At 35.5% G+C, this 27,668-nt stretch overlaps 1 protein-coding gene across 33 annotated transcripts in view; it reads right to left on the bottom strand.

The window, feature by feature from the left end:
• SOX5 (SRY-box transcription factor 5) overlaps positions 1 to 27,668 on the bottom strand; it is a 1,024,889-nt gene that overhangs the window by 313,331 nt on the left and 683,890 nt on the right. For 27 of the 33 annotated variants that reach the window (XM_086713854.1, XM_086713857.1, XM_086713848.1 and 24 more), the window contains one exon: positions 834 to 1,050. In XM_086713854.1, the coding sequence (XP_086569980.1) occupies positions 834 to 1,050 (217 nt within the window). Of the gene's footprint in view, positions 1 to 833; positions 1,051 to 18,550; positions 19,297 to 27,668 lie in introns of those variants that run through there. The other 6 variants (XM_086713876.1, XM_086713845.1, XM_086713875.1 and 3 more) reach the window with 2 other exon arrangements.

Genomic DNA, 27,668 nt, shown 5'->3' with positions numbered 1-27,668 from the left:
ATGTCACTATTTTTTGTTTGTTTTAAATTTCCATCTGACTCTTAAGTAGAAGGCATGCTCTTGTGTGCAATGTGGCATCCGTGCTTAGGAAGAATACAGGTTTAAATAGGAGTTAGTGAACATCTAGAACATAAAGGGTGACTATCAGTTATACATAAACTGTGTAATTGGCATCGGTTGTTTTATTTGTTTGTTTGCTTGAATTTTACTTCATGTGCATGTCACCCATTGGCTACTACCAGTAACTATTAAAGAGATTTAGAAGATGAAATCTTAAAAGAAAGGCATCATGGAAGCTGAACAAAATGGGAACTTCAGCATAGCTAACAGAGAATAATCAATGATTTTAAAATATACAATAGGCCTAAACCATATTAATTTTGGAACAGACTGAACTAAGGTAATATAAGATGCATTCATGAATAAAGATTATAAAATTTAATAAAGTTGTGAAATGGCCTTGGGGACAAAAACTGGAGATGAACAAACCAGCCTGCAGATATTTGGGGTTGTAGGCGGTGCCTATTCCGGGCTCCGCTCTCACATTCTATTCTTGAATCTTTAAGTTTTACTAAACCACAATTTACCCATGTGTGAAAGTAAGGAAGACATCATAACAGAAATTAATGATTTAAAACACTGGGACAAACTGAAATATTTCTGGAAAAAATATCTATCCATCTTCATAGCATTAGGTTTCCATTTCGTACAATTTAACTTTGAGTATAAGTAAAAAAAAACAAAAAAAAAAAAAAAAAAACAAAACAGAACTAGAAGTTAAAACCCAACTCTTAAAATCAGGAGATGGCAGCAACTTTGCTTTCTCTGCTAACCTTTACCTTCTGGCTCATTTTTGATGAGCTCTTCCATTTTCCTCTGCTTCAAGGTGTCAACAACGTCAGCTAAGCTGCCTTTGCGCCGTTCGGGAGTTCCCAGGGCCGTGCTCGACAAGGACTCACCACTCTGCCTCCCACCTTCTTCTGCTTTCTGAGGTGAGGTAGATGAGTTGTGTGGGGCAAATGAAGACATAACTTTATTGCCATCAACTTCCTGAAAGAGAAAGCAAAGGAAAAAAAAATTAATTCTGGAAGCTTTATTTTTTTTAATTGGTTAGGTGGCTTATTTAGCTAAAGCATGAAAAAGCAAAACTTCATTCTGCAAGACTAAAAGAAAGAAAGAAATTAAAAAAAAATTTTTTTTTCAACGTTTATTTATTTTTGGGACAGAGAGAGACAGAGCATGAACAGGGGAGGGGCAGAGAGAGAGGGAGACACAGAATCGGAAACAGGCTCCAGGCTCTGAGCCATCAGCCCAGAGCCCGACGCGGGGCTCGAACTCACGGACCCCGAGATCGTGACCTGGCTGAAGTCGTACGCTTAACTGACTGCACCACCCAGGCGCCCCGAAAGAAAGAAATTTTAAAAAAAAAAGAATGCATTAACTTTACAGGCTCATACCGTGCGAGTCAAAGATCAATTCACAGAAGAAATAAAAATATGGAGATTCTCTGCCTTAAGACTGAAAACAAATGGGAAAAAAAGCCTTACACAAAGCCTGTATTGATTACATGTATTTTCCTGCTTTGAAAGTCTTAGATTTTCCTATGAACATCAAATGCACAAGTCATCTGTCCTAAACATCCTCATGATATTGCAATATTTAAATAAGTAACATCATGCACTTCCAATTTCATTTTAAATATCTGCCTCTTCTTGATGGTGCTCCTAATTAAAGTAGGGTCCTTTTTTAGTTCTCCACCTCCCTCTCATGCTTTTAAGAAAGCATCAGCCACACAGGTTATTTTGACATCAGATAGGAATACTGAAAGTTTATTTCTGCCTATGCCAAAGATGTTTCCAATTCTATTTGTTACTGCAAGCATTGTTTCTGTCAATATTCTTCTCTATTTTGCACTGTGAGCTTCACATGTCCTACAGAAGAAAGGTTCTTGCAATCTTTCCCTGTTCATATTTGTGTATGTGTATGAAAAGAATTTATTCTATAATTCTAAAATTTGAAAACATATTTGATGTTCTTTTTATCCTTATTTTCCCCATAATTTCTTATCCAACTGTAGCCATCTACCTAATATTTGTGGTATCTTTTGTATAAAGGTACTAAATTGATTTTTCATACATGTGCAAGAGGAGTGTTATTGAAATGATAAAGAAAAATTAATTTTCATACTTAAAGGTTTCCCTTTTATAATCTCTTACTTCCATAATCCTTTAACTTCCCACAAAGCAGATTTCTTAAAAAACTTGTATCCTAAGATCTTTGAGGAAGTTAGTCTCTCTCTAAGTACAGTTCTTAATTCTACAGTATTAAAAGTTTCCATTAAAACATATTTGAAAGGCATCTGGGTGGCTCAGTCGGTTAAGTGTCCAGACTCTTGACTGCAGCTCAGGTCATGATCTCTGGGTCATGGGATTGAGCCACACATTGTAATCTGTGCTGAGCACTGAGCCTGCTTGAGATTCTCTCTCTCTCTCTCTCTCTCTCTCTCTCTCTCTCTGTCTCTCTCTGCCTCCTCCCTGCTCTCTCTTTCTCTTTCTAAAATAAAAATTAAAAAAAATAGAAATATATTTGAATGTACACACATCAAATATTCAGAATAATAGATTATATTCTTGTTTATACATTTCTTCTGTAAGACATGTTAATAGGATCCCTTGATCCCAGAACAGTGACAAATCACACTGATTTGATATCTAATGTTTTTAAGGTTAATTCTAACATATTTGACTAGTTAAAAAATATACTAAAATATTTGTCACTTTAACTTCTAAAAGCAGATTAAAATAGAGATGTCAATACAAATATAATCATAATATGTTCATATGACTTTTCGTTAAAGGATAATAATACAAGGCATTAGCTACGGTGTAAGCATCAGTGTGTTGAGGGAGACTAGGCAATGTGCAGAAAGGAAAAGTAAGAAATGTGTGCAAATAGAATCTTCAAAATTATAATTCTACACCCAAAATGGTTTCTATTTCTTATAAACATTACAGAATATGCAGAAAACATTACTATGTATTAAATGAATATTCCATAGATAATACTTTCATATATGAATCTTAGCTTATAATGTACTTGGATTTAGAAATCAATATGCACAATGTAATAATTACAAGCCCCTTCGGGCTAAGTGAAGGTACACTTCTAGAATTATTTATTTAAAACCCACACATAAATACAAGCAAATCCATAAACACACACACACACACACACACACACACACACACACACACACACACACACACCTGACAAAAGCAATCACAAATCCATTCAGTAAACTAAGGAATGTTTTTATGAATGGTCCGTAACACACATTAGTTCAGTTTCATCATCAAATCAGAATATAGCAAAATCTCTGTTTTCATTTTCCACAGATCTTTCTTCTCACTTATTTCCAGGGTCAAAGCAGAATAACCCCAATATTAGCCTCACTTTGAACATTTCTATTCTATACACTTTATATGATATGATAAATCACATTATATGATGACAAACGTAACAAACAAGAATTTGGCAGCTGCACTTCATTGCCCATAATTGAAAACTACAAATATCTTTCTATAGAATCTTTAGTAGAGGGAAAGACAACCAAATTATATACAATCACATCGATTAAGGTATCAGAAAATATTCCAAACTAAAGTAAAACAAAATAACATCCCATTTTGCATGTCTCTAATTTTTTACACCTTGTAAAGCAGGGCATATTTAAAGAGGTTACTATCATTTCACAAATATTCTAAACTCAGTTACCACAACAGTATTAAAAGTTAATTATCAAGGCTAGCTCATGAACAAATATCTTCTCATCTGACTATTTCACCTGTCTGATTACATTTCAGCCTCTAGCACTGTTAATCCCTTTAACAGTTTTATGTGGTTACCAGATATTGTAGGGTGGGACTCCACTGTTCATTTGCATGGTGAATAGCTTGATAAAGAGTGCTGGCACTCTTCAGTCAAGAAAGTCCTATAATTGTCCATTTCCTCCCTGGGATTGCATTTACTGTACCTAAAGTAATGACTGCATTTTCCTCTTCACTTTGCTGGCAGGTGAACATCCAGAGTCTACTAACAGAAGTGTTCATGGTCCAGACCAGCAATATATATTTCAGCAAGTTTTTGTGAGTGCTAAAGGCAAGCTTCAATATTTTGCAGTAGAGCTCTCAGAACTGCGAGGCAGGATTTCTAAAGTCTAATGATAAAAGAGGGTTCTAAACTTTTAGAACAAAATTGATAATCTTTGTTACACTTGAACACGCTTTACCTAATCCTGCCTCCTTTGTCACCATTGCAACCATGAGACAAAGGAAGGGATATGCTTACTGTATCTATCTTTATTTAAATAACTTTTTAAAAAATGCATTCTTAAACTGAGTGCAGCCACTCTGGAAAATAGCATGGAGACTCTGCAAAAAGTTAGCAACATCTTACGACCCAGCAACTACACTACTAGGTATTTACCCAAAGGATACAAAAATACAGATTCAAAGAGGCACATACACCCTGATGTTTATAGGAGCATTATCAGCAATAGCCAAATTATGGAAAGAGCCCAAATGTCCATTGGCCAATGAATGGATAAAAATGTGGTATACAGATACAATGGAATATCACTGAGCCATTAAAAAGAATGATTTTTTTAATATTAAATATAATTGATTGTCAAGTTGGTTTCCATACAATACCCAGTGCTCATCCCAACAGGTGCCCTCCTCAATGCCCATCGCCCACTTTCCCCTCTCCCTTATCCTCCATCAACCTTCAGTTTGCTCTCAGTATTTAAGTCTCTTACGGTTTGCCTCCCTCCCTCTCTGTAACTTTTTTCCCCTTCCCCTCCTCCATGGTCTTCTGTTAAGTTTCTCAAGATCCACATATGAATAAAAACTTATGGTATCTTTCTCTTCCTGACTTATTTCACTTAGCATAATACCCTCCAGTTCCATCCACGTTGCTGCAAATGGCCAGATTTCATTCTTTCTCATTGTTAAGTAGTATTCCATTTTATATATAAACTAGTCACACACTCTGCTCACTGAGTCAGCCAGGTGCTCCTTAATATGTATGGGCATCACTAGCATCCTTTCTAGTACAACAAAGTTTTTAACTTAGGAAAAAAAACACAGCACAGAAAGTTTCGACTATCTTTAACTAGATTCTCATTAGTGCAAGTTCATGATTTTTGGTATTTCATAGAGGTAGCATAAAATGAACTACAGATACCTAGAGAAAGTATGAACAAGCTTTAACATGGTCATGTTTTTCTGGTAATGTGCTGTTTTTGTAAATATCAACAGGGCAAGGCAAAACAAAATTTGAAAAATATCTTCAAAGCCATATTACTTAGGTTAAATGGGTAAAGGTGGGCAAAAGTACAAATGTTCAGTTATAAAAGAAATTAAGTCCTAGGGGTGTCATGTGCAGCATGGTGATTGCAGCTAATAATATTGTTTGTGTATTTGAAAGCTGCTAAGAAAGTAGATCTAGACCATTCTCATCACAAGAAAAAAATGGTTATGTGTGGTGATGGATGTTAACGAGACTTATTGTCATCATTGCACATAATACATAAATATTGAATCATTACATTGTGCACCTAAAATGAATAAAATATTTTGTCAATTATATCTCAATTTAAAAAGTACATTATTTGGTCATTCCTTAAATTCTTTTAAAAACAGGTGAAAATATATGTTATCACAAATGTCTATTTTGAAACTAAATTGCACTAATTGCACCTGCTCTGTCAAGTTGGGTGATGCCACATTCACTCTAGTACTAGAAAACAGTATCTGATTATTGTGTAAATACGCAATTAATTTTAAAGCTTTATTGGTTATGGTGGTTTTTCATAAAAGTTCTTAATGATGCCCTGAATTGATTATCCTTTTGGGTTATAGATCTCTCTTTTTTTTTTTTTTTAATTTTTTTAATGTTTATTTATTTTTAAGACAGAGAGAGACAGAGCATGAACAGGGGCAGAGCAGAGAGAGAGGGAGACACAGAATCCGAAGCAGGCTCCAGGCTCTGAGCTGTCAGCACAGAGCCCGATGCGGGGCTCGAACTTACGGACCGTGAGATCATGACCTGAGCCGAAGTCGGACGCCTAACCGACCAAGCCACCCAGGCGCCCCGGGGTTATAGATCTCTTGATGATAGCTGGAGATGCTCTCCCAAACACACATGCACATGCATACAGGCAGACACACACTCATGCAATTGCACACACAATTACACGTACAGTGTTAGAGAGTTAATTTTCTAATTTCATAGTTCCAAATGTGAATTGTCTCCATAAAATCCCCTAGAAACTCTTATAAATCACAGATTTCAGGACAAGAAGCTCTGACCTAAATGTGTATCTTCCCAGAACCATACTCTAAACTCATCAATACATATAATTAGATGATTTTAACGTGACCAGTTAATACTTGCAAAAAAGAGCCTCAAACTATAGATTTCATTGATATTTTATTCAGATAAACTTAGCTAAAGATATATATGCTAATAAATGAAACTTTTACTGTTCCTAAGATAAGCATCTAGAAAGAGATTAGTATTTTAATTATACTTTAAAGAATAATAAACACCTCGAAGAAAAGAATGCATTACTAATGGCAATCTTGGGCTTCTTAACTCAGCGATCACCTTGGGATAACATGCACGTGAATTCAAAATGGAAGGCAGAACAAATTGCTAACTTTTATAAATGAATATTTCCAGTTTTAAAAAGCATACTAGTTCAGTTTCAACTATGAATTTTCCTGAAGACAGAATGTAAACATATGAAGGATACACTGAGGCAAAAACCAACACTTAAAAAAGCTCAACAGAGAACACTAAGAGTCTTTCTTTGGTGAACATGATCAAATTCAGTATTCTGGGAACAGGATATGGTCAGTTCCTGAGACCTATAAAACAAAAGTAAGCACTTATAGTAAGATCTCTGAAGGGTGTCTGTTATACTTGTGATTACTACTGGTGTTAAAGCTATCCAATTTAAAATCTTTTCTAAACTTTTGCTTTACAAAAAAAAAAAAAAAAAAAAAAAAAAGCTGCCTGATGTGTATTTAAGTCCAGTGGTTCACAGAATAAAAACTGACAGAAACACTTTTGTTTGGGCCTATTTTCATAGTTACCTAGACACAGACCTCATCAGGACTTGTCACCTTTCTATACTAGAAAAAGCCACCAATAATACTTTTGTAAAATTACTGAATTTGAAAAACAAACTTTACCAAGTTTTATAAGATCAACAATTCTTAAAGTTTAAATCAGTATAAGATAGACCAATCGAGATTCCAGATATTAGATGAATAGTTCATTAATCTATCTAGTGACCAGCAAGTGATACATATGCTTCTTTTTTTAAGTTCCCTAGGGGTTTCTGACCATACAATGCTAGTCTTGGAAGAATCCAAAGTCAGTTTTTAAGGGCTACTTATATTTATTATTTCAACATCTTATGAGATATTGAAATTCCCTGAAAATTAGTACTCTCAGTCCTTAAAAATCACTAAATCTTCACAATTTTAAAAATAGGAAGAAATTCTAAAATACTAAAATATGTACTACATCTTTTTGCTCTATAATCCATGGAGAAAGTTCTACATTCCATATACTGATTAGTTCTAATTTTTAAAGAATATTGCAGAAACCTTAGAAGTTCATCTGTCTCTGTAATACAGACACAACCCACTCTTGGGGCTGATCTAATATTTTAAATAGTGACAGACCTCATCACGTTTAAGTGAAAGATTATTATTTTATAAAAATGGCTCCATTATATTTCAAATATAGGATCTAGTCCATATTTCAAAATTTTTTATGTGTTTTGGACAGTGCAAACAGAAGAAGTGAAAGCTGTTTGATGTTTCTTCAAAGTCTAAAAATATGGAATCTTTTAAAGATTCCTTCCCTGTGCAATAGGATGGAAATTCAACAAAAGTCTAACTTGGCTTTTCTTTTTTTGCCAAGCACGGAGATGAAATGTTAGCTTAGGCTCATATTTAATTATTGATCAGAAAACTAAATAAACATTTAAAAGCACATTTTATCTTAAAATGCATTCACATGGGACTAAATAATACAAGACAGGTAATTTATATAGATACGGTTCTCAGATGGTGGTCTGTTCAACCAATATGACTGGCATCACCTGAGGGTACTTTACACATTTTTCTCGGGACTTACCCCAGACTTTCTGAATCAGAAACTCAGAGGGTGAAGCCCAACTATGTGATTTAACAAGGTTTCCAGGGGAGACCGATACTCGGTAAGCCTGAAAACTACTGGTATAGGAAAAAAACTAAGAGTTAGAGAGGCAAAGGGGGAGATGACTAAAACCTGCAGTGGTCACAATGCATCACAAAAATGATGGAATTTAATGGGTTTCAGAAGAGAGCTGAATGGTAACACATCGCAGGGGGGGAAGTGATGGGGTGGAGGGTAAGAATGGCCAATATATGTTGGAGGGAAATGATGTTGACTTAGTTTTTTAACAGTCATTTTGGCACAGGTTGAAACAAACTTCTGTTTGCTGATTTCCTGGAAAATCTGAGATTTATGTCAAAATTGCATTGTGGAAATGGACGGTTTTAAGAAATGTACTAAAAATGTGGTTTGAATTTATTAATAGTTTAATCTGATTTATAATATAAAAATAACATAATAATAGTAGGTTTCCTTTGTTGTTTTTAAACCAATATCATATATGCCATCTAATTTAATTCCAGTGAGTGAAACAGAAATTTAAGGGCAAATTTTCTGACTCAGTAAGAGACTGTACAGATAGGAAAAACAGTTTTGGAAAGTATCTTCATCTGAGAGTAGATGTTACACAGGCAGAAGTTTCTAATGGTTTCTTTTTAAAAACTCCTTCAGAATCACACTTACTAAGAATCTCAGAAATGCTGCATTCAAGAATAAACTGTATGTTTTCATGTGCTCTCAAAACCACTTAATAAGCAAAAGTGGCATTTAGAGTATTCTAATACATTAACTAATAGAACCTGTAAAAACAAAGAACATTTTGTGCTGTGACAGTCTCATTATCTTCCTGAGGATTATTTCTGTGCTGTGTCTTATTTGTGTTTAAACAATCTAGCAAATACATTTTACGACATTTGATGATCTCTTCCCTGAGGGCTCAAAGGTCAACCATAAGATGTTTCTAAATACAAATTAGGGTACATGTCAAAACACTTTCTTTAACACTAGAATTGTAAATTATATAATACTATTTTAAGAAATAAAGAAAAAAACATTTATTGTAACCAGCCACTAATTGCATATAATAATTCATCTATCATTTTCCTAAGAAGCCTCCAGAGCATCCTTACAATAGTTGTTAATAAACTTGACTAAATGCCTTTTCACTCTGAGTCTGGAGAAAGAAATTAAATGTGAGGAATTCTTCAAATAGTGATCTGTTTAGGAAATGGCGAGCAATGGACACAGTTTCTTACAGAGAGCAGACCCCCAGTAAAATTAATAAGCTAAGTGTTTGCTAACATCATTTATAATTGGGAACTGACTACATATTCACTGATATGTGAAATAAACTGTGATCCTCCATGCAGTATAACATGATGTGAGGAAAGCAGTAGAAAGCACTGGCTAAGCAAACCGGAGTCAGGAGTCAAGATGTTTGAGTTCAAATCCAGGCCCTGTCATTTATTAACTATACAACCTTTGGCAAGTTACCTTAACTCTCCAAACCTCAGTTTCCAAATCTATGAAAGGGGATAATTAATGATAAGTAATTCATATGTACTATTATGCAGTATCATTGATCTCTAGAATTTAACAGTAATGAGAATGCTTACTAAAAAATAAATATTATTTCATTCACTCAATTTTCTCTTTCATCCATGTAACATAAATGTTTTGAATGCTAACTTGTAAGGCAGTTAATGATGGCATCTAAGCACAGAGAATCAAGCCAATAGCTTTGGTTCAAATCCTAGTTCCACCATTAACCAGCTGTGTGACCCTCGATAAGTTATTTAATCTTGCTGTGCCTCAGTTTCCTCATCTATAAAATGGGGATTATACTAGTATCTACCTCAATGAGTTGTTAGTGGACTATGAGTTACAAAATAATGAGTTATAGGAGTTAGGAGACTACATGAGTTAATACAGGTATTACAAATCATAAAACTCATAAAAATGGTAACTGGGAAATGACAAGAGCTATGTAAGTATTTGTTAAAATAAGCTCTAAGCATTATATTAGGATATAACCATGAACAAAACACATAATATATAAAAATAAATATAGAAAAAGCCAGTCTCTTTACCAGGAAAGTGGAGAAGATATTAACAAGAGACAAACCCCTTTCCCCACCTACCCCACCAAAAAAAAAAAAAAAAAAAAAAAAAAAAAAGTATTTTTGCACATTTATGTAGCTTCATAGTTCTTTCTGCTAAAATAAAACTGCATTCATGGAACCAATTTTTTAAAGATTAATTTAGGGGCACCCGGGTGGCTCAGTTGGTTGAATGCCCAACCCTTTGATTTCTGCTCAGGTCATGATCTCACAGTTAACGAGATCAAGCCTGTCTATAGCTCTGGGCTAACAGCATGGAGCCTGCTTGAGATTCTCTCTCGGTTGCTCTCTGCCCGCCCCCTGCTTGCACGTGCACACATGAGCATGCTCTTTCTCTCTCTCTCAAAATAAATAAATAAAAATTTTTAAAAAGATTAATTTAAACTTTTTTAAGGTGGACCATTTTTTAAAGAGAAGCTAATACAAACTTTATCTTAAGGGAAAAAAAAGAGTCCACAAAATGTCATGTGACACATGTGACGTTAGTGTGCTTTTTATCTCTTGTTGCCATTATCATGCCACTCAATCTTCACATTTCACAGTTTCCTGGTTCTCCACAAAGTGATAACTCAGAGAAATGATCAAGGAAAGAATGTTCAATCACTCCTCATTATGAAATAAAACTTTTTAAAGTCAAAGTCTGAAAAGAATTACAGTAATGATTTTTCATAAATACATGACACCAATTATGCCATATTTCTACTTTTCGTTCATATTTCTTTCTTCTTGTAAAATAGACATATCAAGATTTATTTTTCTTCACAAGAACATTGGCACCGCTAGATTCTCTTGCAAACAAATCTTTTTGTTCCCTTACGCTATAAATACAAAATGGCAACAAAGGTAATATGAGGAAGGAAAGATCACAAGCTAACTCTCCACTTTTCCTATTATCCTCTCTCCTCTAGTACTTGAACAGAGTCCCTTTACCAGTATGTCTTTTCACTAGATCACACTGATTTCATAGCCAAAAATCAGTTCATTCTGTTATGTCATTAGACTAATCCCATCTTCCTATTAAAAACAAAAACAAAAACAAAAACAAAACAAAAAGAAAAGCTAAAGGCCTATTTTTCTATACAAATTAAGACTCTCAATAGAGCACTATGTTCACAGCAAAAGTAACACTTTTTCTTCAAAAGGGACCTTTAGCAGGATCTGACCTTATGCAATGATTTAAATTTTTTTTTTCAACTTTTATTTATTTTTTTGGGGACAGAGAGAGACAGAGCATGAATGGGGGAGGGGCAGAGAGAGAGGGAGACACAGAATCGGAAACAGGCTCCAGGCTCTGAGCCATCAGCCCAGAGCCTGACGCGGGGCTCGAACTCACGGACCGCGAGATCGTGACCTGGCTGAAGTCGGACGCTTAACCAACTGCGCCACCCAGGCGCCCCTGCAATGATTTGACATAAAAGAAGCACAGCTTCAGTTCTCATTCCAAAATAAAGATAAGGCATTAAGCAGTCTACATACTCTTATAAAATTCCCACGCTGGCCCAACTATTTCTTCGTAATATAAAACATAATTTCCTGAGCCTGTTTTAGTGCGCATATAAAGGCTGTGTTGTAGCACAGACAATCCCTGAGATACTGGCATTCCTTATGTAAAATACTGGGTTCTCTGCAAAGATTGTTTTCACACAATTTATAGGAGTAATGCTATATATAATTTTAGTCATTTTAGTCTGATACTTGTGAAAACTTGTAAAAACATTTCTAAACTATTAGGCATTTTCCTGACCAAATATACAAAACCTTTTAAAATTCACTAATGTTTTCAGTGAAATTATAGCTACTACTCCTGGAGTTCTTAAAGACACTGTTCTGAAAGTTTTATGGACATAATTTTACGATTCTCAGAGAAATCCCATGCAGACTGTTATTCCTATTAAACAGATGAGGAAATTAAGCTCTGATGGGTAATTCACCCAAAGTAATAGTAGGGAATGGTAAATTGAAGAATTAAGGCCAAGATTATGTAATTTTAGGATCAATGCTGGTCATCATTATGTAAGACTGCCTTCTTCAACTGATTAAGGTGTGGAAAGAGATGCCACAGATATCAAAAAATAAAGCTTGTTCTCTGTCCTCAAAGAGTTTAAAATTAAATTTGAGAGGCATTTAAATACACACACACAAAAATCAGTAATTATAACTAAATGGTATAGAAGCAAATTATACATGCAGAAGAAGATTAAAAAAGAGAGAACACTGGAAAGCAAAGGAAGGTGGAAACTTCTTTATCACAGCATTAGTACACTGCTTTGGGATCACTTATTTAATTTTCTCTCTATACCCCAAAGGCAGAAAATATGTCTGACTATTCATCATGTACTCCAGACCCTATTATTTGTGTTTATACACACAGATTGAGTTAATTACTCAACTTATCCAATCTTTATGGATAAGATAGTCTTTTGGTTTGAGCCTACAAAAATAGGTAGAGAAGTAAGATACAGCACTCCCAGAGGCATCATCCAGAAGGCATCACCATTTTCTGAAAGGTTATGAAAGTCAAATAGAATTGTTTACATTCGGGGGAGCCTGGGTGGCTCAGTCGGTTAAGCGTCTGACTTTGGCTCAGGTCATGATTCATGGTTTGTGAGTTCGAGCCCCACATCAGGCTCCGTGCTCACAGCTCGGAGCCTGGAGCCTGCTTTGGATTCTGTGTCTCCCTCTCTCTCTGCTCCTCCCCTGCTTGCACTCTGTCTCTGTCTCTCTCTCTCAAAAATAAATAAACATTAAAAAAATTTTTTAAATAAATTAAAAAAAAAAGAATTGTTTAGGGGCGCCTGGGTGGCGCAGTCGGTTAAGCGTCCGACTTCAGCCAGGTCACGATCTCGCGGTCCATGAGTTCGAGCCCCGCGTCGGGCTCTGGGCTGATGGCTCAGAGCCTGGAGCCTGTTTCTGATTCTGTGTCTCCTTCTCTCTCTCTGCCCCTCGCCCGTTCATGCTCTGTCTCTCTCTGTCCCAAAAGTAAATAAACGTTGAAAAAAAAAAATTAAAAAAAAAAAAAAGAATTGTTTACATTTGACATGACAAGCAAAAGGGAACTATTCTAGATTCTCTACTGGATGATTCTCTTGAAGTAGGTCTAAGGAAGATTAGCAGTGGTGTGGAGAATGAATTGGGAAGAAGAGAAAGTAAAGATCTCCACTGAATAGGAAACCATTACCATCTCACATATGTGATGATAAAAAGCTTTCCACTAGTTTGTAGCCACGAGACTTGAAAGGAACCATCAAATCCTAGAAACGATTTGAAGCAAGTAATGATAGGATTAGGTAACTTGAAAATTAAGGAGGAGACAGTCAAAGATAAACATATTTCTTGCTTGGGAGGTTGAAATAATAATTATGATATAGACAGAAACAGAATGGCCAAACAGGGATGATTATAAAAATAACCAACAGGGATGATTATTAAATAGAGTCGATATATCTAAAAAAAAATAAATAGATCTACATAATTAAATTAGTCCAAACATGAGTGTTAGCCTACTTCTGGCCACAGCACTGTAAATAATAGGATTCAAATGATAAGTTTATCGTTTGTGATCTTTAAATTTGTATGTAGAACATTCAAATGTAGATGAGCCTCAAAATATAAGAAGCAGATAAAGAAATAAAGGTTGTAAAATAATGACTTATGAACCATTTATTTCCAGTGAATGGTTAAATCCATTTTAGTAAATTAGCTCTCAGAAAGTGTCTTCTGAGGGAGAAGAACAAATGGCCAAGCCCTCTTCACATATGTCTAAAAATGACAGTTATAAATGGGTATCATCTTCTCTTCCAGTGACTCGGGTTTACCATGTACATTTCTGAAACTTTATGGTTATTTATAATTAGATTTTCAAGGATGAAAGATGTTTTGTAAAGAAAAATGCATACACGGAAATAACAACGAGAGAATATGCAAAACAGAGAAACTGGAAAAAGAGAAGACTCTAGAAAAAAAATGCTAGAATAAAATATTGGGGGTATTCTAGGGAATAAGGCAAAAGGACAAAAAGATAACACTGTAAAAATAAAGGAGAGTATTAGAAACTGACACGTTTCCCTTATCTGTAACGAATAGGCTTTTAAATACTGAATTCTTGGTGCTGTGTGTTTAATCCTAAAACTCTTACCATATTGATGTTAGAGTCAGAATGGGGGAAAAACTACAATGAAAATTATCACCATCAAAACGTTCTGCAAAAACCTATGCTCTGAGCGCTTTATTAAGTTGTGATCACAGATGTAAATGTAAGAGATGATGGTGCTTTTTCCCCATTTATAAACTACTATCTAGGGAAGCTGTTGGGGTATATGTATAAAAAATGAAATTGTATTTAGGTTAAACTAAATCCTATGGAGAAGAGAGAGGAGATGTAGTATTTGGATTTTGGAAAGATGTACTCTCTCCCACAATTTAATTTGAATTCCCAACTTCTGAATATCCTTGGGTATTGCTGATATCTCAAAATGATACTGGCTTGGTGCTCCATAACCCACAAAAATGCTGGTCCAAAATAAAGGCATATATTCATTTTTTAAAATTTTTTAACATTTATTTATTTTTGAGAGACAGAGACAGATTGCAAGCAGGGGAGGGGGAGTGAGACAGAGGGAGACACAGAATCTGAAGCAGGCTCCAGGCTCTGAGCTGTCAGCACAGAGCCCGATGGGGACTCGTGCTAGAACCCACGAACCGTGATGTCATATCCTGAGTTGAAGTCTTATGCTTAACCGACTGAGCTACCTAGGTGCCCCAAGGTATATATTCTTTATATATCCCACAGAAAGATAATAGAAGCTTTATTTGTGTTTTAAAGCTACATTGTTTGATTAATGGAGCTCCATTTAAATAGCCATTCTCTTTAAGCCTGAAATATATACATTAAGACTGAATCTCAGGATGGGAACCCAACAGGTATCCCCTATGCTCACCAGCTCTGAGATGATACAGATGCAGAGATTTCTTACAAGAGTCCCTTGCTATCCATTCATTATACTTAGCAACATCAAAAAGGGAAATAATAACTTAAAAACTCCTATTGAGCAACTAGAGACCTTGAACACAGACAAAGGGTGAACACAAAGACAGAATGTTTGGTTAGGAGAATCACATTTCATCTCTTCAATTAACTTTTTATAGTGCATTTTTGGTGTTTTCATTATTTTTCTTCTATTCCCTTGGTTCTAACAGAAATATACACATACATGTATATATTTCATTAAGAGGAAATAAGAGAGTTTTTTTTAGTTAAGATGTTTCCATTCACAAAGACTACACATTTAAAAAATAAATTGCCTGAATATATTCAATTATCTAGAGAAGCAAAGGAAATCACATGCAAATGACATTATATGCAGAGGCCATTCCGACAGCTTCATGTTTATTTTTATTGTTTTAGTCAGTGGAAGGGAAAAGCTGTCAAAAATGTAACATCTCTTCCTTTTTAAAGGTCCAATGTCTCTGGTACTGAAAATTGCATGAGCAATAATCAAGAGAAGAAATCTGTCTACTACTGAAAATAGAAGGTTCAGACTGCCTCCAACTTAATGCCAGCACACAAGCGGGCCACCATACACACCTTGGTTGTATTTTGCCTATAAAAAGCAAAAAACAGCATTTAATTTGCAAGCAGTTAGGTATCAATTCAGTCAATTAAGACTGGTCTAAAAAACAGTATATCAAAAAAAAAGTTAATAAATCCTCATATGTTAAATTAGCCTATACCATGACTATTAATCCTGTCTTCTGAGAGCAGCATTATAAATAGTAGGCACTATATATGACTTTACCAGAAGGTACTTCTTAGCCTTTTGCATTCCAATGAGCAGTAATTAAATATGACATTTTTGCCTTGTTCTTTGAATATGACAAAAATACTTGGGGCAGATTTAGGCTAACTTTTGTTGCTGGTTCTTGCTGAAAATCTCTGGCTCTTGACGCAGAATTTATGTGCTACCTGAGTTCTCTTGAGGCATGAATGTACCAAGTAAATGTGGCATATGTTTGTATTTTCTTGCCAATTCCAAATTCATTCATTCAAATCACTCATTGTAGGCCAAATTCTTATCCAATTCCACAGAGCCACCGATTTTCCTGTGAATAGCAGCTTTGTGTATGGTAACAGGGAAGTCAATAGCAGGTCTGTGCACAGAACTATGCAACTAGTGGAAAGGATAAGAATTTGACCACAGGATTTTTTGAGTGTGGTAGAATCTAGTTTGAAATGACCTAGATGATGAGGCTTTCAACACGTTCACTTGGGTGTCAACTCTGAAACTTGACAATTTGAGTCACTGTGAATTTTTATATGGCCATCGTTTATACCACCCTGATTGTAATATGTGTGAGGATACGTCTTCCCTTTAATATATGTGTATTTCAATGTTCTTTATTGATTATAATTAACCTCCGATTTCATTCAGCACCTGAGGGCATATTCTTAGCAAACTCATAAAAGCATCAAGTATTAAGTTTAGAAATGTGCCAATCTCTGTATCGGGTTTTTTACTAGGCTATGATTCCTCCTAACAGACCTATGAAGTAGGTATTATTGTTAATGTTTTTATACACGCAGAAATGGGGGCTTAAGTCATTAAATTCAGTGTAAACTGTTCAAGTTCAGTAAGTATTTTGAACCCATGTCTCTGAATCTTTCAAATGTGCTTTTAGCCATTTTGCTATACAGTCTCTCATAAGGCTGAAAACACCTAACTGTTCTAATTTTATTAACACTGATCTGATTTTCTGGCAAACATGTTTTGTCTCCATATTTGTTAACTCTGTCTCATAGGACATTTCTAATACACCAGTTTGGTTTCATAGGGTACTTTATTAACATACTCCGTCTTCTATACTGTTTTTAGTTAGCTCCATCCTATATTTCAATTTCCTTGACTTATATTTCCAAATGAAAATTAAGCCGTTTTGTCAAACTTGTAAATTAACATTTTAACCCCACCCCACCCTCCAACACACACACACACACACACACACACACACACACACACACACACACACAGCAGTGAAGCATGCACATGAAATTTGTTAACCATGTGATTACTTTTTAACAAGCAGTATCCCAGGTCCTAGAGGGAATACAAATATTATTCTAATAGTGAAATCCAGTATCTTTCATGGCTTCTTCAAAACATTTGAGACTACTGGAGATTTATTTTCCTAGCTTTCTGATGGCCTAACATCTACTGTTCATTCTTATCCCAGCCATTGCCTGTTTTGACCTTAAATCCTCTAAAACATATTCAACAACCATAAGTTCCTACTTCTCTTTCTAAACTCTCCACCTTAGGAAAATGATCTTGACACTGTGTGTTGAAGATCTCTCAGTGGCCTGCACCAACTTTCAAGAAAAACACATATAACTCCTTTGGATGATACACAAACTTCTTTACTATCACTCTCCATGCCACTTAGTGATACAACCATAATTTAACTCCTTGCTTTCCCTAGGCCATGAACTCCTTAACTTCTTACTTCCCTGCTTCTTTCAAGATAACTGAAAGCTTTAAAATCCAGCTTAAGGGCACCTGGGTGGCTCAGTCAGTTAACCTTCTAATTTCAACTCAGGTCATTATCTCGCAGTTTGTGAGTTTGAGCCCCACATTGGGCTTTGCACTGGTGGTGCAGAGCCTGCTCGGGATTCTCTCTCTCTCTCTCTCTCTCTCTCTCTCTCTCTCTCCCTCCCTCTCTCGGTCTGCTCCTTCCCCATTTGCCCGCTCTCTCTGTCTCTAAATAAATAAATAAATAAATAAACTTAAAAAAAATAAATTTGGCTTAGGTTTACTTGGGGAGTTATAAATTCTCAACAAATTTTTGTGGAATAAATGACTCTTCTTAAATTCACAATTTCTTTTTAAGTTTTATTTCTATTTATCTTGAGAAAGAGATAGAGAACAAGTAGGGGAGGGGCGGGGGGGGGGGGGAGAAAATACCAAGTAGGCTCCACGTAGTTAGCTCAGAGCCCAATGTGGGGCTGGAACTCACAAACTGTGAGATCATGACCTGAGCCAAAATCAAAAGTCAGATACTCAGCCGAGTGAGCCACCCAAGCACCCCTTAAATTCACAACTTCAAATCTTGTGTCTATTCAAGTAAGGTTCACATTCCCATCTCTTGACAGAGAAGTTTCAATCACTATTTCCAACAGTTGGTATTCTACCTAGATTTCTCATTACCTCAAACCCAACACAGACAAAGACGAATTCTGTCACCCAAACCAGGTCACTTCTGTTTTCTCTCCTTACAGTGGCACCAACATTCTCGTGGCTATAGAGGATTAAAGTAAAAATCATTAATTTTGATCATAAGCAAATCTCCTAACCTCTTAATTTTCCTATCTCAAAATGAGAGATGTGGACAAAAAGAGCTCTCAGATCTAATGCCAGATAGATTCTACAGGTCTGGGACACATAGGTGGCTCAGTTGGTTCAGCATCCAACTCTTGATTTTGGCTCAGGTAATGATATCATAGTTCCTAAGTTCAAGCTCAGCCTGGAGCTCTGTGCTGACAGTACAGAGCCTGCTTGGGATTCTCTCTCTTTCCCTCTCTCTTTCTCTGCCCCTCTTCCATGCATGTGCAAGTTTTCTCTCTCTCTCCCTCTCTCTCTCTCTCCTCTCTCAAAATAAATAAATAAACATTAAAAATTTTCTATAGGTCTGTGAGTGATAAATATATGAAAATACAGCAGGTAATTGTCTCATCTACAATCTTTATTCATCCCTAAAACCCTTATCATTTTATCTTTCTTTTACATAGTCCCTACACCCCCCAAAATATCTGCATTTATAGTAAGATAAACTAAGAATTGGCATTATTTGCCACCAATGAAATAGATTAAATGGCCTAAGTCTGTCCCTATGGAAAGAAATGGGTTTTTCCAGGCACTATGCCACCACTAAATGGACAGTAATACCTCTTACTGTGAAAAGCAGATCTGTAAATTAAGCTCTAGCTGGGTGTAAATAACAAAGGAAACAGTAAAAAAAAAAATTCTACATACAAACATACAGTTAATATAAAAATTACAGCTTTCATTGCTAATATATGTGTATTTTACATATATACATATGTGTAACAATATATATTTTTAACAAATAAATTTTCAACAAATGTGTTACAGCTTTAACTGTTCTCAGTATTAGCTGGCTTAATCAGCTTTCATTTTTTGCCTTTTCTGCTTTCAGTAAACTGTTCTATCTCATGACTAGTATTTCTATGAACAAGACAATATTTCTTTTTGTTGATCTCTCTAAAATGCTTAATTATTCATTTGATTTTGCTACACTCTGACTGGTCTGGCAGAGCAAACAATGTTAAGGCTGGGAAGTAAATATATTAGAAATCCATTGAAGCAAGTGGAAATTACTTTTTTTCATATTTGAGCAAGAAAAGTAAACATAGATACTCCTGGTCGTTTTTCATACTGTTCATAAAACCTACTCACTTTTGCTTGTGCATATCTCTGATAACCCAATACTGGGTTACACGTAACAGGTTTGGTTTTGGTTTTGGTTTTCCGACATAGAACAGACATAAAAAATGTTTGGTCTTGTTTCACAGAACTTACCTGGCACTTTATATGTTTCTCTAAACTACCAACAAGTTAATTATCAGCCAAAATATTTGAAGGCTTTTCTAAAATAGGACACCCATCACCCCTTATTCCCACTCCATCTGAGATTAAACCTTGGTTCAATTTTGGTTCCATGGATCTGGTCTAGAAACAAACCAGAACTAGACTTAACGTATTTAGAGTTTAAACTAGATGATGAATTAATATTTAGTTCACAATATAGGGTTTTTATAAGACCATTTGTGTATCCACAACTTTCATGGTTCCCCAACAATTAGAGATTATAAACTCCAAGCTTCTGATAGCATTCAAGACATTTTACAATCTGGCCTTAATCTGCCTTTTCAACTTGTTTATATTACAACATAGTCTTTTGAGTCAGTCCCATTCTTACTGGCTGTGTGACTTTATTTTATTCTCTCCACTTTGGTATCCATATCAGTAAAATGGACATAATGATATTTTCTTTGTGGAAGATTATAAAGATTATATGACATGATGAATGCAAATGCTTAGCATAATTCCTAGTCCATATTTCAAGTTTGATAAATGTTAGTTCCCTTTTACCAGACTTCTTGAAAGCACACTCTAATTGAATAAACTAAGTTGCTTGGGGTTTCACATACATACTGAATAGTAGTTTCACACACATACACCATACACCATACACTTGGGGTTTCACACACACACACACACACACACACACACACACACACACACCGATAGTAGTACCATGTGTACACAACATAACTTTTGCAATCATACCTGGAAGAACTGTTCCTTATTGAGCTCTTTTCCTTCAGTCTATTTAGACTATCTCCTTCCCTTTGATTTCCTTCTACCTCATCTTGCATGTTCAAGTCATACCTATCCTTCAAGACTCAGCTTACATATCTTTGTTTTAAGGAAGCTTTCCTTCACGTCTACTCTCTCTTTGAAACTTCTCCAAGAACCACTCTACTGTCCCACTTTTGAAACTGACCCTACTCATTTCTGATTTATTATAATTTGCATATACATGTAGGATGCATGCCGCAGTCCTCTTGAGCAGTGGTCCTGAAAGCATCAGTCTGCAACAAGACAAGAAGCTGCCCCAGAACGGAAATCGATTTTATCACTAGGCACCCTGTTTACTTTAGCTAGTATTCTTTTCATAGCAAGACTTTCTTAATGAAGGGAGGGACATAGACCACATTTTGAGTGGCACTGTTCTAGAACAATGTGCTTAGAAATTTGCTCTTCTCCCTTAGTCAGAAAATGCTGTTATTCCTCTATAAACTCCCATAACATACCATAAACCCTCCATCTGTAACACTCATCACAATATTATCAAAGCCTTAAATAGGATTTATATGTGCATCTATTTTCTCCACCAGACTGTAAGTTCCCAGAAGATAAAAAATGTGCCCTTTTCATGTTTGCATTAAAATATTTTACACATAGGAGATATTCCACAAATCTTGGTTTAACCAAAATGACTTCTCTTCCCTGTCATTACACCAAAAAATGAGGCATTTAAGATTTAGGTGAAACGTGGCTTCCTTTTTTATGATAATTTTGTCCTATCAACAGGTACTCATAATGGACCTTGGATGCAGACAGTATCAGAAAACGAGTACTGACATGAGGGTTAAATATAGAAGGTGCTTGGAATGAAACAAATATTAAGGGGGAAAAAGTAGTTGAAAATAAAAGGAAGAAGAAAAGGCAATATAGAATTCTATGCCATAAGTAAAGGGAAAGTTGAACTGTCTCTCGAAGATTCAGCACACTATTGAGAAACCATCTATATTTCAACTAGAATATTGCGGAAATGGGGGAATGGGGCAAAAGCATGAGTATAGTGAGGATTATACCTGACTTTCAAACTTTTCCCCTAAAGCAAAGTTTAGAAAAAAAATTTTTTTTTACTCTCTGTATAAACATAGAGGGTTTTCAAATGCTTAACTCATTTCTCCAACACATACAAACTAACTGTACCCATTCTACTTACAGGCAAGAAAGCATGAAAAAATGCAAATTGTAAGGAGTGATGGAAAGTAAAGATAATCCTAAATTCATGTATATATTTAAAACTTTACATATAACTTTTAAAATTAAAAACTGCAATATTTTAGAGTACTTCTATACAGCAGAAAATCAACGTAGATTCCCCCTATATAACCCAACACTGCCGCCGAGCCTCTTTATAGCTGAGCTATAAGGTCGGAGGTTCTTATCACAATCCCAAAAACTATTCAACCTATCTTTTCCCTTTAGCTATGTAGACAGGACATGAAAACAGAACTTGGTGCTAAATTTCATTCTAAATTGGATTTGTGCCATTCCCAGTGGTTTTGCTGTGTTTGTTATTTCTTAGCTATGGCTTCTGGTTTTACTGATCTTTCAATTTTTTCACTATTGCCACTCATGTAAAATTTATTATGATATACTTTTTTTTTCTTTTTTCTTTTTTTCCCTTTTGGTAGAGGTGCATAAATGAGGCACTTCACTCACTAAGGAAATCTCTTTATAATTACAGGGATCATATAAAAATCCCCTTATCCACCATGGAAATCTGATAGCTATTTAAATGTAACAAAAATACTTAACTATTCAAAATTAGCTGAAGAGACTACAGTGACTTTTTTAAATGATAAAAACACAAAGGCATACATTTTCATCAAAAAATATGAACAATATTTAAAGAAACTAAATGCCTATGTCTATCTCATATATCGATCTAAAAGCACCTCAATTACAAATAATTAAAAGTCTTCTTTTTGATGTCAGCTTTTGTTTTATTATGTCTGAATAAACTACCCAGCAAATGAAAAAGAAATTTTAAAAGTATGGAAAGAAAAATATTACGAAATTAACATCTTTTTGTGTGTTTCACTTTTATTAACTTGTTTTTTTCTCTCATACTTTCCACCTATATGTATAGCTGCTGCATTTTGTTACTGAGAGTGAAAAATAACTTGATCTTTCAATTAGGCAGTAGATAAATATTGGGATCAGTTGGTCAATATCACAATTCAAGCTACTAAAGGATTATAACAAGGCAACCTGCAAATAAGAATGACATTCCAAAATCAGACCCAGAATGATAAAACATGGAATGTAAAAAGACTAGGTAGAATTGGAGAGGAGCAAGAACGGAAGTGGTAGGAGCTCTGTATAAAAGGCATCTTTGTAAAACTTTTTCAAAACTGTTTTCTGTGTTTTACCCACTGCCTGAGCCACATCATAAACTTCCCTGGGCCTTAAGAAATTTTGCTTTCGTAAACACCTTCCTCCACAAACAAATAATGATGATGAAGGAGAGGGAGAGGGAGAGGGAGAGGGAAAGGGAGAAAGAGAGAGAGAGAAGGAAGAGTATTATTTTAATTATATGACTACACTGGAAAAATATATTAGTATTAAATATTAAAAAATTTTCTTCCACCTAAAAGTTTACTTGTCTTTCTGATTTTAAAAGAAGTCAAAACATTTTCCTGGGCCCCTAAAAGTCCTATGGGCTCTAGGCACTGTGCTTATAGTGCCTAATGGCTAATCTGGCCCTGTCTATCACAGTAAGTTTTCTCCCACTTTTCTTTTTTCTGATTATCAGAAGAACATTTAGCAGTGTAATATCTTTGCAAAGTTTCATTTTGCATAAGCTTTATATTACATTTATTCTCACTGAATCTTTTTTTTTTTTTAATTTTTTTTTTTTCAACGTTTATTTATTTTTGGGACAGAGAGAGACAGAGCATGAACGGGGGAGGGGCAGAGAGAGAGGGAGACACAGAATCGGAAACAGGCTCCAGGCTCTGAGCCATCAGCCCAGAGCCCGACGCGGGTTTCGAACTCACGGACCGCGAGATCGTGACCTGGCTGAAGTCGGACGCTTAACCGACTGCGCCACCCAGGCGCCCCACTGAATCTTTTATACATGTTACATTTATGTCCTTGTATGACTTCAACTTGCTGACTGATGATTTTATGAGCTTTTTTCATAAACAGTCAATAATATAGGCACAAGCATATGTACAACCACACTGCTATTCTTCCAGAAGTTATGTGGCTTTTTTGTCATTAAGAGACCTAAAAATATGTTTCTTTTATGGTTTGATATGAGACAAAACATTAAAAAAATACTGAAAACTGTATACACAACCTGTATTATAAACTTCAAAGTTCTAAGAAACTAGATCTTAATTGTTCCCACCATTAAAAAAAGACATGATAATTATGTGCCATAACAGAGTTTTTAGTTAACAGTATGGTGGTAATCATATTACAATATATAAACGCATCAAATTAACACACTGTACTCCTTAAACTCACAATATTATATCTCAATAAAAATGTAAAACAATAAATAAAATTTAAAAACTGTGTATTTGTTCTGTGTACAGAACGGCAGAACTATAAAAACACTGGTTAATTAATTAACATTTAAAGATTTTTCTTTTTTTTTTTATGACTGTTGGACTATGAAATCACAGGTACTTAGTATATACTTTTATGATCATATTAGTATTTAGCTGGACTATTTGGTAACTAGTCCACCATATAGATTAGTAGCTCTATCACAAAGTTATTAATACATGCTTCATTTTAGAACGATTGGGAAGGCAGCTGTCTTCAAAAAGAATTCTGAATCTGCCTATGGGATTGTGCAAGAAAAGGAGGCACAGGGGCACCTGGGAGGCTCAGTCGGTTAAGCGTCTGACTTTGGCTCAGGTCGTAATCTCGTGGTTCCGTGGGTTCAAGCCCCATGTTGGGCTCTGTGCTGACAGCTCAGAACCTGGAGCCTGCTTCGGATTCCATGTCTCCCTTTCTGTATGCCCCTCCCCCACTCGTTCGTTTTCTCTCTCTCTCTCTCTCTCTCCCAAAAATAAACACTACAAAAATTTAAGAAAAAAAAAAGGAGTCACCAACCTAACCAGCTATGTTAGCCAGATGCACCTTGGAAATCAAAGAAATTATAAACACTCCTGGTAGACTGTCTTCATATTCAGTGATCAATTAAAGCTAACCCAGTAGAATAAAACGTTTTCACCAAATGCATAGACAGACAAAATGACCTTTGCTCTCAAACTCTCTAAACCTGTAAAATATTAGCAAAGTTTAGCTTAATATCTTACTTTCCTCACATGAGACAGCCTTAGCAAATGAAAAAAGATTTGTCAACTTACATTATTTTTAGCGAATAAGCAGAAATTTTTTTTTTCCACTGTAACTCAAGCTTGATATTCGTGTTTCTTATTAAATCAATATCTCTAAGCATTTGATTCCAGGGCCAAGAATTAACTGCAATGTCACTGCTGACACCAAAAATAAACCACTTATTTACATGTTAATGAACCTTTATTATAAAGTACCAGTTTGTATGTCTGCCAGCCAAGCAAATCATTCTCATCAACACCTCAATTGCAAATTCTTTGCATATACTCTAATTACCATGCTATATTTGTTCTTATATCAAATAGTCTATTATTTTGCATTAGATTATACCATTTTCTTTTCTTTGCTACAAAGGACATATAGGAGCCTACTGGTAAAGGATTACTACCACTGTGGAAAGGGGTGTATAAAGGGCATGTGGATGAATTTTTTTAAGAGATCCATGAAGCAAGTTTGAACAGTTGTATGTGGTTAACTGGTCATTGTGCTACCAATATCTAACTTACTATTTAATAAAGAAATTTCCAATAATTTGATTATGAAAGACTTTTGGGATTGAGGAGGATGGCAGCAGAATAGGACCTTAGGCTCCCATTGTTCCATGAACACAACTAGATAACTATCAAATCATCCTAAGTACCCCAGAAATTGGCCTGAAGACTGGCAGAACAAATTCCACAACTAAAGGTAGAGAAGAGGGCACATCGAAGAAGGGGTTCACAGGCACTTTGACATTTTGATCAAAGGTGCAATAAAACCAAATTTAATGAGAAAAAAAAAAGACTTTCACCAGGTGGACTTTACCACTGAGCTATATAGGCTTTTTTGTGAAAGTATGGTTAACTATGTGACTCTACAGTGGATTTTTTGAGTAAAAAAAATGTTGACTATTAGGTGCCTAAAAGATGATGATTTACAAAACTATATACTGTTATGTAATAAATCAAGTAATGAGAGATAAGCATAGAAGATGTATAAGAGGCGCCTGTGTGGCTCAGTTAGTTAAGCAGCTGACTCTTGATTTCGGCTCAGGTCATGATCTTACGATTGTGGAATGCAGCCCTGCCTGGGCCTCTGTGCTGGGTATGAAGCCTGCTTAAGATTCTTTCTCTCTCCCTCTGCCCCTCCCCTGCTTTCCATGAGCATAGGCATGTGCTCCCTCTCTCTCTCTCTCAAAAAAAAATGAAACATACATGCACACACACACGAGAAAATTCATAAAGCTAAATCGTATGAGAAGGATATTGGACCGATGAGAATAATTTTTATCTGGCCTAGAAATCTAAAGACAATGCATTTCTAGTAAGATTGAAAATATGTCCTCATCCAAATTCTTAGGTAAAAAAAAACAAACTCATGAAAATGGTATTTTAATATGAATTTATTTAAGTTTAATCAACTGACACCACAGTTACTCAAAGAGGAAATCAATCGCAGTGCTGCATTTTGTCCAAGGTAGTCTAGGAGGCAGCAAGGTAATCAAGTCCAGTGAAGCAGTGTAATAGAGAAGATTACAACCTTATTGCTTTTAGAGATCTCTGTTATGTTTGAGAGGACCCAATAACACCACTGTCTTTCTAAAATTCCCATAAAATAAAAGGTAACAGCAAGAGAACACTTGGTAAAAACACAATAGGGTTCCTCCTGTAATTAAAGATCTCATGTAGAAATTGGCAATATTACCAGTAGCAACTTGGAAGAAAATTTAACCAAAGGCTAACGTTACAGGAAGGGAGACCAAGTGAAATGATAATCCCAAGGTGATCTAGAACCCAAGTTGAAACCAAAGAGGCACAAGGTTAAGTTGAGAAAGCCAGCTGAGTAAAAATATACTCTCCAAGGTGACCAAACCTGAACCAAAATTGAAGTAGTCCTGAGGGAAAAAATTAGTCCTTTAAATCATGAGAAAATGCTCTGAAAAGGCAGACTGTGCCTAAAGTAAACTCCCTCGAGTCCTACATCCAAACTGTTTTCCATCTCAAACCATGGAGTACCAAAAGGAGGTAAATAGCAATAGGAATTTCTTAGGTGCATACTCATTCGAAGTTCAACAACCTTTGGCGTTACTTGCTTTAATCAGACATTTTTTAGGAACAGTGAGGAGTTTAATAGTGAGCTATCAATTTTCATTCTAACATGGTCCCAGCTCAAGGTCATGCCCATAGGATAGTGGATTTTCTTGGTACATTTTTTGTTTGTTTTTGTTTTTAACAAATATTTTAACATTTATTAAATGTTTTAATGTTTATTTATTTTTGAGAGACTGAGAGTGACACAGTGCGAGCAAGGAAGGGGGACAGCAAGAGAGGGAGACACAAAATCCGAGGCAGGATCCAAGCTCTGAGCTGTCAGCCTAATAGAGTCCGACGTGGGGCTCAAACCCACGAACCATGAGATCACAACCTGAGCCACAGTTGGACGCTTAACCAACTGAACCACCCAGGCACCCCTCTTCATATGTTTTAAATTGAAAACATGTAGCTTGTTAATGTTAGGCCTGTAACAAATGGGTAAGAGGGAGTTTTTACCCTGTCCATGGAAGTGAGTAACCTGAAAACAAATCAGG

Source organism: Puma concolor, chromosome B4 (genome assembly GCF_028749965.1).
Source record: "Puma concolor isolate L17-30 chromosome B4, mPumCon1.1.hap2, whole genome shotgun sequence".
NCBI classification, from domain to species: Eukaryota; Metazoa; Chordata; class Mammalia; order Carnivora; family Felidae; genus Puma; species Puma concolor.
Note: the sequence above shows the minus strand (reverse complement) of the source record. Positions and strands in the feature narration are given on the sequence as shown.